The sequence below is a fragment of the Antennarius striatus genome, chromosome 7 (assembly GCF_040054535.1).
Source record: "Antennarius striatus isolate MH-2024 chromosome 7, ASM4005453v1, whole genome shotgun sequence".
Lineage (NCBI taxonomy): Eukaryota > Metazoa > Chordata > Actinopteri > Lophiiformes > Antennariidae > Antennarius > Antennarius striatus.
The window spans coordinates 25,187,574-25,199,596 of NC_090782.1; the positions used below are offsets into that span (position 1 = coordinate 25,187,574).

The 12,023-nt window shown below is 49.2% G+C and overlaps 1 protein-coding gene across 2 annotated transcripts in view; it reads right to left on the reverse strand.

Annotated features, from left to right (window-relative positions):
- exoc2 (exocyst complex component 2) overlaps positions 1 to 12,023 on the reverse strand; it is a 32,234-nt gene that overhangs the window by 5,983 nt on the left and 14,228 nt on the right. For both annotated transcript variants that reach the window (XM_068319509.1, XM_068319510.1), the window contains exons 7-22: positions 11,812 to 11,892; positions 8,734 to 8,879; positions 7,605 to 7,686; positions 7,421 to 7,523; positions 7,054 to 7,172; positions 3,563 to 3,676; positions 3,344 to 3,468; positions 2,546 to 2,614; positions 2,305 to 2,462; positions 2,103 to 2,224; positions 1,957 to 2,018; positions 1,792 to 1,872; positions 1,656 to 1,715; positions 1,500 to 1,561; positions 1,359 to 1,428; positions 596 to 712 (exon numbers count right to left, since the gene is read on the reverse strand). In XM_068319509.1, coding sequence (XP_068175610.1) covers positions 596 to 712; positions 1,359 to 1,428; positions 1,500 to 1,561; positions 1,656 to 1,715; positions 1,792 to 1,872; positions 1,957 to 2,018; positions 2,103 to 2,224; positions 2,305 to 2,462; positions 2,546 to 2,614; positions 3,344 to 3,468; positions 3,563 to 3,676; positions 7,054 to 7,172; positions 7,421 to 7,523; positions 7,605 to 7,686; positions 8,734 to 8,879; positions 11,812 to 11,892 — 1,571 coding nt within the window. The remainder of the gene's footprint in view (positions 1 to 595; positions 713 to 1,358; positions 1,429 to 1,499; positions 1,562 to 1,655; positions 1,716 to 1,791; positions 1,873 to 1,956; positions 2,019 to 2,102; positions 2,225 to 2,304; positions 2,463 to 2,545; positions 2,615 to 3,343; positions 3,469 to 3,562; positions 3,677 to 7,053; positions 7,173 to 7,420; positions 7,524 to 7,604; positions 7,687 to 8,733; positions 8,880 to 11,811; positions 11,893 to 12,023) is intronic.

Below are 12,023 nucleotides of genomic sequence, written 5' to 3' on the forward strand. Positions count from 1 at the left end.
GAATTTATTACTGATTCAAGTTACAAACACTAAAAATGTTTCTGTTATAACAAATTCTTTTAACTATTCAAGTGAATAAGGAAAAACAACATCAAACAACGTCAAAAAATGGGTTGAGTTACTGCATTGTGGGAAATGTAGTTTTTGGTCAAAGGACACTTGCGATCTATTTATTTTTTGACACTCTGACCCTTTATGCTCTCGCGAGTCACATTAAATGATGTGGAGGGCCACATTTGGCCCCCGGGCCTTGACTTTGACACATGATTTGACACAGGGTCAAACGAGTCTCCGTTCAGTTCTATTCCTCAGCAGCAGGGTGCTAACTATAGTTAGCCTCAAAGGATAGCAGGTCAGCCCTGATTGGCTCAGAAAGAACTGATGGAATCATCCACATTCTAGAGCCCCCACCACCTCCCGTCGGCTGATTCCCATTAGTCCCGTTGTTTTTCCGTTTTGATCAAATCCCTGAAGGGTCGGATCAATATTTAATATTGATATTAATGGAATAAAAACAAATCTGTTCAACATTAATAACCCAAATCAATCTAAAGAGACGCCCATGGGGCTGTTGGGGGGGGGGGTGGTTTCACACCTGCGTGATCTTCTCCGTCCCCGTGAGGCCGTGCTTCTCGAAGTGGTGGGCCAGATTGAGGAAGGTGTGGCGCTCCAGGTACTGGCAGTTACTGAGGAGGATGAGGAGGCGCTGCTCCTGCGGGGGGAGAGAGAACACGTCTTGTGTTGAGCCGTTTTCTGATTTCACCTTCGTCCCCAACAATCTAGCGTCCGTCGCTAACGCTAACAGAAGCGTCTCGAGCGTCACGGACGTCACGTGACACGACCTTTGCGGACCTTTATCGTCTGTGTGGGTGTGTGTGTTTTCTGGCTTTGAATGTCAGGATTTAGTCACCGTGTGTGTGTGTGTGTGTGTGTGTGTGTGTGTGTGTGTGTGTGTGTGTGTGTGTGTGTCGAGCAGCTCAGACAGGCGAGAGGTTTGACAGCTGAAGCCGTGACTCCGGTCAGCGGCGCCCCCTCCTCCGCGCTCGAAGCGGGGGGAAACCCCGTCTGCGCCTCGCTCTACTTCCCTTTACCAGAAGCCTCTGCGCGCCCTGCTCTTCCTCCTCCTTGTCCTCCTCGCCCGCCCTTCACCCGATATCTCAAACCGGTTACAGGAAACGAGGACGTATCTGCTGCTGGTCCACAACCAGGAAACAGCCTGCTGGGTTTTTGTGGTTTGGGCGGGTGAGGAGCGTGTTTGTGTGCCGTCGTGTGAAGACGAGGGCCCACGCTCCTGAGGTTTTCAGGTGTATCAGCAGTTCAGAGGAAAGAGTTAACAACAAGAACACCCCGCGGCGTACCGGCGTCGGGCTGAAGCCCTCCTGGAGGCCAGGGAAGCGATCCGGGGAGGACATCTCCACGGAAACGTCGCTGAGGGGGGGAGGAGAAGGAGGTTCAGACCAGATCAGGAGGAACATCGGGACAGAAGCGACTCCACTCACTGAGACGGATCGGCACCGGCGTCCCGTTCGGTGCTCAGCTGCTCCAAGCAGCCGATGAAGACCTGAAACCACACGAACATCGGCGTGAGTAGGGGCGGATGATGTCATCAGGAGAGAGGCGGGGCTTACGGCGGAGGTTTTTAAAACGTGACAGACCTTCATGATGCCCACGCTCAGCTTGGTGGCCTGATCCTGGACCTGCTCCAGCTGCAGCACCTGAAACCACATCAGAAGTAGAACCGATCCGCCGCCGGACCCGCCTCTTGGCAGTATTGATTATCGATTGGCTCACGTTCATCTCTCCGGGTTTGATCTCCAGAGGCTCCTTGAGGGACTGCAGCATCTGGACCACGCACTGTTCGAACCGCGATGGCTGCAAAAACAACGACAACCGGACGTTAGCGGCAGAAACGACCAATGGCGGCGCGGCGCTGAGGTGTGGGGCGGAGCTTCTGACCAGGCTGGTGATCCCCTCGTTGTCCACCAGCCAGTCCTCCTTCTCGGCGAGCCGCTTCACGTCTGCGAGAACGGAGACGAGCGATGGCTTTAGAACGTCGTGACGAACGCCCCCCCCAGCCTTCCTCCCGCCCTCCTCTTCCTCACCTTCGGTGGTGTGCAGCAGCGCCACCATCAGGCAGTGGACCCTCAGCTCCAGCAGCAGGTCCTGGATCACCTGCAGCAGGTCGTTGGGGATCTCCAGCGTGGACAGCGCCTCGTAGCACCCCCTGGACACGACAGGACGCGTTAGCCTCCGGCGTTGGCCCCCGGCGTGACGTAGTCGGCGCCGCGCCCCCACCCCCCTCACCTGACGGTGTGGATGATCTGCGTCAGCCAGGCCCCCGTCAGCTCGCTCTTGTTCTCCCAGCCGCCGTAAAGACTCAGCTCCCCCTGCTGGAGGGTGGTGGGCAGGAGGGCCCCCCGGACCAGCCTCACCAGCCGGTGGGTCATCTCCTCGATCATTTTCTGTCGCAGCGACGTAAAAAAAACACGACATTTACTAAAAAAAAGCGACGGCGCAGAGGCGGTAATAGGGGGCGGAGCCTCACCTTGAAGTCGTTCTGCCGCTGTCGGGCATTTTTCTTGGATTTCTCCACCTGACCGGATTTCTCTCCCGTCTGCAGCAAAAACAAGCAAATATCATCCAGCTTCATCCTGGGGGGTCAACACATTGTTCCGACTTCTGTGTTTTCTCTTCAGTCTTTATCATTGTTTACATCACTGATATATAATCAATTACACAGATTACAGATTAGGTCTGGGTGTTTAATGGTTGAAAAAAACATGTTTTTAGATTAAAATGATTTTAGTTATTTTAAATGGGGAAATGTTTGATTAACAAGTTCAGTGACGGAACGGATTAAAGTCGTATCTCCAGGTTTTACTGTATTATAATCTGAGGTTCTACTGTATTATAATCTGAGGTTCTACTATATTATAATCTGAGGTTCTACTGTATTATAATCTGAGGATATACTGTATTATGAGGTTCTACTGGGTTATAATCTGAGGTTCGACTGTATTATAATCTGAGGTTTTAGTGTATAATAATCTGAGGTTCTACTGTATTATGAGGTTCTATTCGGGGATAATCTGAGGTTCTACTGTATTATAATCTGAGGTCTCACTGTATTATAATCTGAGGTTTTACTGTATTATAACCTGAGGTCCTACTGTATTATTATGAAGTTCTACTGGGTTATAATCTGAGGACCTACTGTATTATAATCTGAGGTCCTACTGTATTATAATCTGAGGTCCTACTGTATTATAATCTGAGGTCCTACTGGATTATAATCTGAGGTTCTACTGTATTATAATCTGTGGTTCTAGTGTATAATCTTTACCTCGCTGAACAGACTCCCGTTGACGTACGAGATCCAGAGCTTCCAGAAGTTGGGCAGCTGACCAATCACCACGTCCGACAGCTTCTCCACAAACTGCACCTGCTGGGGGGTTTCGAAGCGCCAGGCTGCGACGCAGACACACATCCAGTTATTAGACACGTCCGGCCGATGAGACTGACCCTCCACGCGGTCGTGTCGGGACGTGTGGGCGGCGCTCACTGCTGGGTCGTGGCGTCCGCAAGCTGCCCCCCCTCTTCAGTGACGCGGTGTGGCTCAGCCTGCCGAGGCCCGGGGGACGGGCGTCGCCCTCGGGGTCCAGAGCGCCGACGCCCGCTGGCAGACGTAACGAAAGGAGGGAGAAAGAGAAACACACTTTCAGATGTCAGATAATCCCTTCCCATGATTCCACATTCCTGCCTGAGCCCAGCGGCGTTCACCCCAAACAATCCTCCTCGCCGCCGCCGCCGCCGCCCACGACGCACACAATGTCCTGCTGTCTCCAGGGTGAGGGGGCAGAGCTTTGGGAGGGCCGGGGTGAAGCGGGTTCGACCGCGTCTCGTTGGGAGGGGCGGGAGCAGGCGACCACTAGGTGGCGACAGGGAGCCGACAGGAAGACGTCTGCTCTCACACGCCGTCTCCGACAGGGGAAGGGGTGAAAGTCGACACGGCGGTGTTGAAAGTGAAACGCTGCAGCGCCGGGGTGTGTGTGTGTGGGGGGGGGGGCCGTGGGGGGGTCAGACTTACTACGATGAAAATGAAACTCCACAGACAAAGTGGAGTTTATGCAACGCGGCAGAACGCCCACGTGAGGAGAGAAACGGCCACATTTCCAAAACAAGCGTCTGACAGAGACTCATGTGAGTCACCAACTGATGGGGGGGGGGGGCAGCTCTTGAGAAATCTCCGAGCGACAGTGGGGGGGGGTGTCACACCATCCAGGCTGGAAGACGCTGAGAACCCGGGCCTCGCTCACGTCTGTTGATCCAGGTGTCGGCTGACCCCCCCCCCGACTACAAAACGTACACATGTATACACGCGTGTGCGTGAGTGTGTGAGTGTGTGTGAGAGAAAGACGCAGTGTGTGTCATGACTTCCTCGTCAGGTATGACGCTTCTCTGCAGGTTGGACGACTTCCCGTTTCCCCAATAGAGTCCCTGGCCCCGCCCCCGTCAGGTGACATTTAGCTCGGTTCCCGTTCGAATGGAAGCGCTTCGTCGTACGTTCGACACCCGCATGACCTCAGATCTTTTCCATTACTTCAGACCTATCCGCAGAAATAAAGTTCATTATATTTTTTTATTATTACATGTTTATATGGAATTTGATGACTTTGAACACACACACACACACACACACACACACACACACAATTAGCGTGCTAATTGGAGGCTAATGAGTCACACCTCCTGGCTGGCCGAAAATCACAACCGCATGTTTCCAACGTCGGGAGCGCCAGAATCCTCCTAATTGTTCGCTGACAAACTTTCCAAACGGACAGAATTTCCTGCTAATTGTATTGACGTTGGCAGAAGAAGCGCCGCTCGGGAAGAGGGAGGCCTGGGGGGGCGGAGTCGGGTTACAGCGCCAGGGCACGGCGCGACTGTTTGGACATACGGAAGCAACTTTCGCCGCTTCGCTTCCTCACAAAGAGACTCTGCCTCCGGGATTCCGATGCTGACAGAGATGAATGGATCTGTTTTCACGTAAACGAGAACGTTTACGCGGTAATTAAAGGAATCGTTACTGAACCGGGGTGACCTTTGACCTCATATCCACCAAACGACATCGGCTACTGCACACATGACGGATCGCCGCCGTGTGCGACGCTGACAACAGAAAGATGGACTGTAGTCGCCACCAGAAGGGGAGGGGCTGGCAGCGATGGTGGGGGGGGCTGAGGGAAGGGGGGTCTAGCTATTTGGGGGGGGGGGGATTGCATTCAGGGGAATGCAGTGGATGTGGTTTTGTGATGGTGGCTGCCTGGGTGGAGGCACGGGTTTCATACCCGGGCAAGAGGTGAGCAGATAGCTACCAGGTGTGTGTGTGTGTGTGTGTGTGTGTGTGCGTGTGTGTGTGTGTGTGTCTCTGAGACGCGACCCCGTGGCGTTTCAGAGACACACACAAGCCAATCTGGGAACGCGTTCGACGGAAAAAATCAAAGCCGCGTCAGCGTGACGTCACACGTTGGTCCGCGGCCTCCGGTAACCGTGGAAACGTGTCCGTGCCGTTAGGACGAACGCCGTCTGAGCAGCTCCACTGCGTTCGGGATGAAAACACAGAATGAAAACGTGAACACAACCCGACGCCTCGGCTTCCCCCCGCCTGACCTGGTGGGGGTGTGAATGAGGTTTCCAAACCGAGAAGCGACGGCGCCCGTCAGAGGAGCGACGCTCCTCACCAGCAGGTGGCGCCAGAGAGCTTCCACTAAAGGAAGTCTAGCAGTTTTTGTGTATTTTTCACGCCTCCTTCACCCTCAGTCACGGTTCCAGTTGGTTTTAAGATTTTTAGCGCCGCTAACTGATGCTAACAGTGTGTGATGCTATAAAACCTAGCGCCACAGAGGCTAACAGATGACCGCTTTAACTTTAACTTCAACTCTACCCAGAGGCTTTAGCTGCCTGAACTGAATGCTAACGCGCCCACAGGAGGATAATATTCTCTGCTCTCATATGGTTGTGTTTAATGCCTTATAAAGTTACGTTAGAGTAAATAAACTAAGTACACGTCTGCATTTCTTTCTCTTCCAGCAGATTTTTAATTTTTTTCCAAACCGGCAATTTCCAAAACGGCCGTCTCGCACGTGATTTGCATGTAACTTCAGATTCCACATTTTGCTGGGCGGTGGAATGCATGTGAGGAGCGAAGAGGAGGCATGACATGACAATCAGGATGATATGTAAGAGTGGGGGGGGCGGGGGGACGGGAGGGGGGACCAAAACCCCCCAGGTCCATCAATCCTGAGCCCCGGAAACCTGTGTTAGCCTTAGCATTAGACATGTTTATGTTCCAGCTGCGCTATGCGGAGCAGCCACCCACTCACAATGTGTTTGTATGGGCGTCTTTGTGTGTGTGTGTGTGTGTGTGTGTGTGTGTGTGTGTGTGTGTGTGTGTGTGTGTGTGTGTGTGTGTGTGTGTGTGTGTGTGTGTGTGTGTGTGTGTGTGTGTGTGTGTTGTAGGAACGGTTTCACGTTCACATTTCTCTGCCGGCTGATTTAACAGAGGAACGGTTTAATTGGGGTTAATTGTCCCCATCCGTCTGTGAAGCTGAGCGACGGAGAAAGAGGGTTTGTCCGAGTGTGTGTGTGTGTGTGCGTGCGTGCGTGTGTGTGTGTGTGTGTGTGCGCGTGCGTGCGTGTGTGTGTGTGTGTGTGTGTGTGTGCGCACGCAGCAACACGTCCAGCCCTGAAACCCCGAGCCCACGCCAACGCTCCCTCGCTTTCATCTTATTCATACATTCATGAAAAATAAACAGTTGGGCCACAGGCAAGGGGGGTGGGGAGGCAGCTGGTCGCCCCGCCCCCCTCCCTCCGTTCGCCCCTGACATCCACAACCCGTTTGGGTGAACGCTAAACGGAGGATTCTGGTTTCGCGTGTGAGGAGCGACGCGTCAGACAAGCATACGGCGAACGGCGACTCGTCATCAATGATCACATGACTCACCCCCACACACACACCCTAACCCCGCCCCCCAGAGTGTGTCTGGTTCTCACCTCTCTGGCCGCTGATGAACTCCTCCCTGCAGTTCTGCATCAGCTGCAGGATCCACTTGTGCTGAGCGTAGATGCAGAGCCACGCCGGGTCGCCGGGGGCGTGGAGGTCGGACAGGTACCTGCACACACACACACACACACACACACACACACACACACACACACACACACACACACACACACACACACACACACACAAGTTCATTTGTCCCTCATCTGGTGGCACAAACATCCTCTCTCCTCCCTCCGTCCTCAGAGTAAACCGGAGCTGAGTGGGCGCTCAGAGACGCCGCCGTGCGGTCGGAGCCACTCTCTGTGATCCTGAAGTGGAGACGATGAACACACACACACACACACACACACACACCTGATGTATCTCTTCTGGTCGTGAAGCGTCGACGGCGTTTGCAGCAGTTTGTCCAACAAGAGGCTCCTCAGAGCTCCGATCCGCGTCTCCACCTCGGCGTAAACTGGAGGGAAGACAGGAAACAGTCAGACGAGAGACCGATCAGCCAATCGCAACGCGTAAGAATAATAATAATAAAGAATACCTTTCTTGAACACGGGCACTTCGGTCGTGCCAAAGAGGGATTTGGCTTTCTCGTAGTCGTTGATCACCACGTCGTAATCGCCCTGAGTGGAAACAAGTGACAAGCAGCGACGCATTAAAATAAAACAACAGAAAAAATCGAAGTTCTGAAGCACATGCGTCAAACCCAAGGCCCGGGGGCCAAATGTGGCCCTCCACATCACTTTATGTGGCCCGCAAGAGCATAAAAGGTCAGAGTGTCTAAAAATAAGTAGGTAAAAAGCATGCTTTGACCAAAACTACATTTCCCACAATGCAGGAATTCAGTAATTCCATTTAAGCTCTGACAAAAAAAAGATTTATGTTAGAACAGAGAAACAAACAAACATGTTTTTTCTGTCTAACTGTAATGTTTGGAACTAGAATCAGTCAGAAATTCAGTTATTTAACATTAAGGAGTAGTTACATTTAGTTACATTACACTGAGTTACATTTAGTTACATTTATTAGTTACATTAAGGAGTAGTTACATTTAGTTACATTACACTGAGTTACATTTAGTTACATTATTAGTTACATTAAGGAGTAGTTACATTTAGTGACATTACACTGAGTTACATTTAGTTACATTTATTAGTTACATTAAGGAGTAGTTACATTTAGTTACATTACACTGAGTTACATTTAGTTACATTTATTAGTTACATTAAGGAGTAGTTACATTTAGTTACATTACATTGAGTTACATTTAGTTACATTTATTAGTTAAATCTGGTCCTTGTTCTGTTTTAACGAAAACTTTTTGAAATGATTTTTCTGGGTGAATTCTCGATTGGGATTGGCTGCCAGGCGTCCAGTAATTCTCCTGCATTCCTTCACCGTTATAACGTAACATGCTGGCCTGCAATGCCTCCTCCTCGCCACAGGAGGACGACAGTCACACACCGCCCCCTCTGAATAAACCTAACGTGAGGTGATACCCCCATCTGACAGCAACGGCTGTCAAACAGATGGACTGGGACACGGATCGGGACTCACATGACCACATCACACGTGTGCGTGTGTGTGTGTGTGTGTGTGTGTGTGTGTGTGCAGGCGGGTGGAACCCGGGGGGGGGTTTCCAACATGTGCTGGCGTCTCCATTTGCGTACCTTCTGGATGTTCCGCTCGATGTTGAGCGGCAGGTTGAAGAGGAACTTGAAGCGCTGCAGCACGTTGAGCGCGTTGCGGGTGGAGTCGGCCTTGTCTTTCCTCCCCAGGACCTCCTGGAAGAGCGTGTCGGCGGTGTCGCTCGCCCCTGCCAGGCAGAGAGAGAGAGGGGGAGAAAATGAGACGCTGGGACGCTACAAAAATAAATCCTCGGACCACATTTTCCCTTTTAATTTGCGTCTCTGGTTTTCGTCCCGCTCGGCGTGATTTCTGAAGGAGCTGCTGAGGAGAGCGGCGGCGGCGGCGATCCGTCACACGCCTGACGGGAACCTCTGCTGGGCCTTCGGCTTCATGGGTGGCCTCATACGACCAGTTAGACGACTCCCCCCCCCCTCACCAACAAAATAAAGACCTCTTCAGGACCGACAATAGGGGGGGGGCACAACGGAGCAGCTCTGGGATCTCGCCAGAGGAGCTCTCCTGCTTTCTGATTGGCTGACGCGCGCCGCGTGGGTCGTTTTTTTGTTGTTTTGTTTGTTTGAGGTGGGGGCGAGGGAGGGGGGTAAACGGTGTGTGAGGCTGTGGGGATGAAAGCTACGTCCGGCTGGGGGGTTTATTTACTTTAGACTCCAGGAGAAAGACCTGCTTATTGACCCTCTATTAGAGAGCCACAACATCATGGGGGGGGCGAGGGGGCGGGAACAGCGGGTCTGGAGGGCCAATCGGAGCGTGACGACCTGTGGACGCCGCCACCGCCAGCCCCCTCCCTCGATTCGGACACAAGGACAAACTGAGAAAAGGGAAGCGAGAGGAAAACAAACCTGATCACGTGACACTCCAACACGCGTGTCCAACTCAAGGCCCGGGGGCCAAATGTGGCCCCACACATCATTTTATGTGGCCCGCGAGAGCATAAAAGGTCAGAGTGTAAAAACAGATTAAAAAAGTATGCTTTGACCTGGAACTACATTTCCCACAATGCAGTAGTTCATCCCATCTTAACTCTGACTAAACGTTGTGAACTAAGTTAACGTCCTAACTTGTGTCTGATGTTATTTTTCTTGATTGATTGATAGTTTGATCCTTGATTGATGGAGTTCTGTGGGTTTAATAACCTGACAAATGGAAAGGATTTATGTTAGAACGGAGAAACAAACAAACATGTTTTTTCTGTCTAACTGTAATGTTTGGAACTAGAATCAGTCAGAAATTCAGTTATTTAACATTAAGGAGTAGTTACATTTAGTTACATTACACTGAGTTACATTTAGTTACATTTATTAGTTACATTAAGGAGTAGTTACATTTAGTTACATTACACTGAGTTACATTTAGTTACATTTATTAGTTACATTAAGGAGTAGTTACCTTTAGTTACATTACACTGAGTTACATTTAGTTACATTTATTAGTTACATTAAGGAGTAGTTACATTTAGTTACATTACACTGAGTTACATTTAGTTACATTTATTAGTTACATTAAGGAGTAGTTACATTTAGTTACATTACACTGAGTTACATTTAGTTACATTTATTAGTTACATTAAGGAGTAGTTAAATTTAGTTACATTACACTGAGTTACATTTAGTTACATTTATTAGTTACATTAAGGAGTAGTTACATTTAGTTACATTACACTGAGTTACATTTAGTTACATTTATTAGTTACATTAATGAGTAGTTACATTTAGTTACATTACACTGAGTTACATTTAGTTACATTTATTAGTTACATTAAGGAGTAGTTACATTTAGTTACATTACACTGAGTTACATTTAGTTACATTTATTAGTAACATTAAGGAGTAGTTACATTTAGTTACATTACACTGAGTTACATTTAGTTACATTTATTAGTTACATTAAGGAGTAGTTACATTTAGTTACATTACACTGAGTTACATTTAGTTACATTTATTAGTTAACATTAAGGAGTAGTTACATTTAGTTACATTACACTGAGTTACATTTAGTTACATTTATTAGTTACATTAAGGAGTAGTTACATTTAGTTACATTACACTGAGTTACATTTAGTTACATTTATTAGTTACATTAAGGAGTAGTTACATTTAGTTACATTACACTGAGTTATACAGTGATACCTCTGTACTCGACCGCCTCTATACTCGACCAAATCGGTGCTCGACCAAAAAATTCAAGTAGAAAATGTATCGGACCCCGAACAGATTTTCGGTACTCGACTAGCCGAGTCGACCCGAACACACTCCTCGGCTGCGCTCCTCGGCCAGCGAGTAAGCGTCAGTTCGACTCAGACCGTCAGCGGAGTAACACGTACGCAAATTACGTACGTAAAGACGTACGGAAATTATAGCAAAATATGAAAGTGGTGTACGAGTGTCCGACCTCGCGTCGCAGTACGAAATGAAAGTCAACCATTTCCACTATCTTGAAGCAGAAGCAACTGACAATGGACAGGTTCCTTCTTAAAGAAAAGAGGAAGGCTACTGCCCAGCCAGATTCACCTCCACGGAAGAGAGAAGGGAGAAAACCCCTGGAGGCGCGTTACCTAGCGTCATCATGGAAGGGACGACGCTAGTGCCATCAACCGCTCTCTAAAACGTAAATTATACAAAATGGTTTATAATGCTTTATCTTTATCATGTACTGCTTGTGCACATTTACGGATTCATTGTTGTTTAGATACACGTTCTTGTAATATTTTAGGTATTTTTCTAAATGGTAAGAACGGATTAAAATACTTTCCATTATTTCTTATGGGAAAATTGGTTTCGGTGGTCGAACAAATCGGTGCTCAACCACCACCTCAGAACGGATTATGGTCGAGTACAAAGGTATCACTGTATTTAGTTACATTTATTAGTTACATTAAGGAGTAGTTACATTTAGTTACATTACACTGAGTTACATTTAGTTACATTTATTAGTTACATTAAGGAGTAGTTACATTTAGTTACATTACACTGAGTTACATTTAGTTACATTTATTAGTTACATCTGGCTCTTTGATTACCGTTGTGCTGACCTGGCTCTCAGTGGAAGTGAGTTTGACTTTGGCACTAGAAGCAAAGGCTTCTGGGTAAAAAGGCTCTTACTGTTGAGGATGGTCTCCAGCCTCTGGGTCATGGAGCCCTCCACCCTCTCGGTGCCGTCGGACTCCTGCCTCTGGTGGATCGCTGCAACGCAAAAGACCAACATCAGTTCTCTGGAGACGAGTGGTGAAAGCAGAGTGACAGCTGTCAGGAGCTGGGGGGTGGGGGGGTTCATCTGTGTGTGTGTGGGGGGGGGTAATCAGACAATCTCCTGA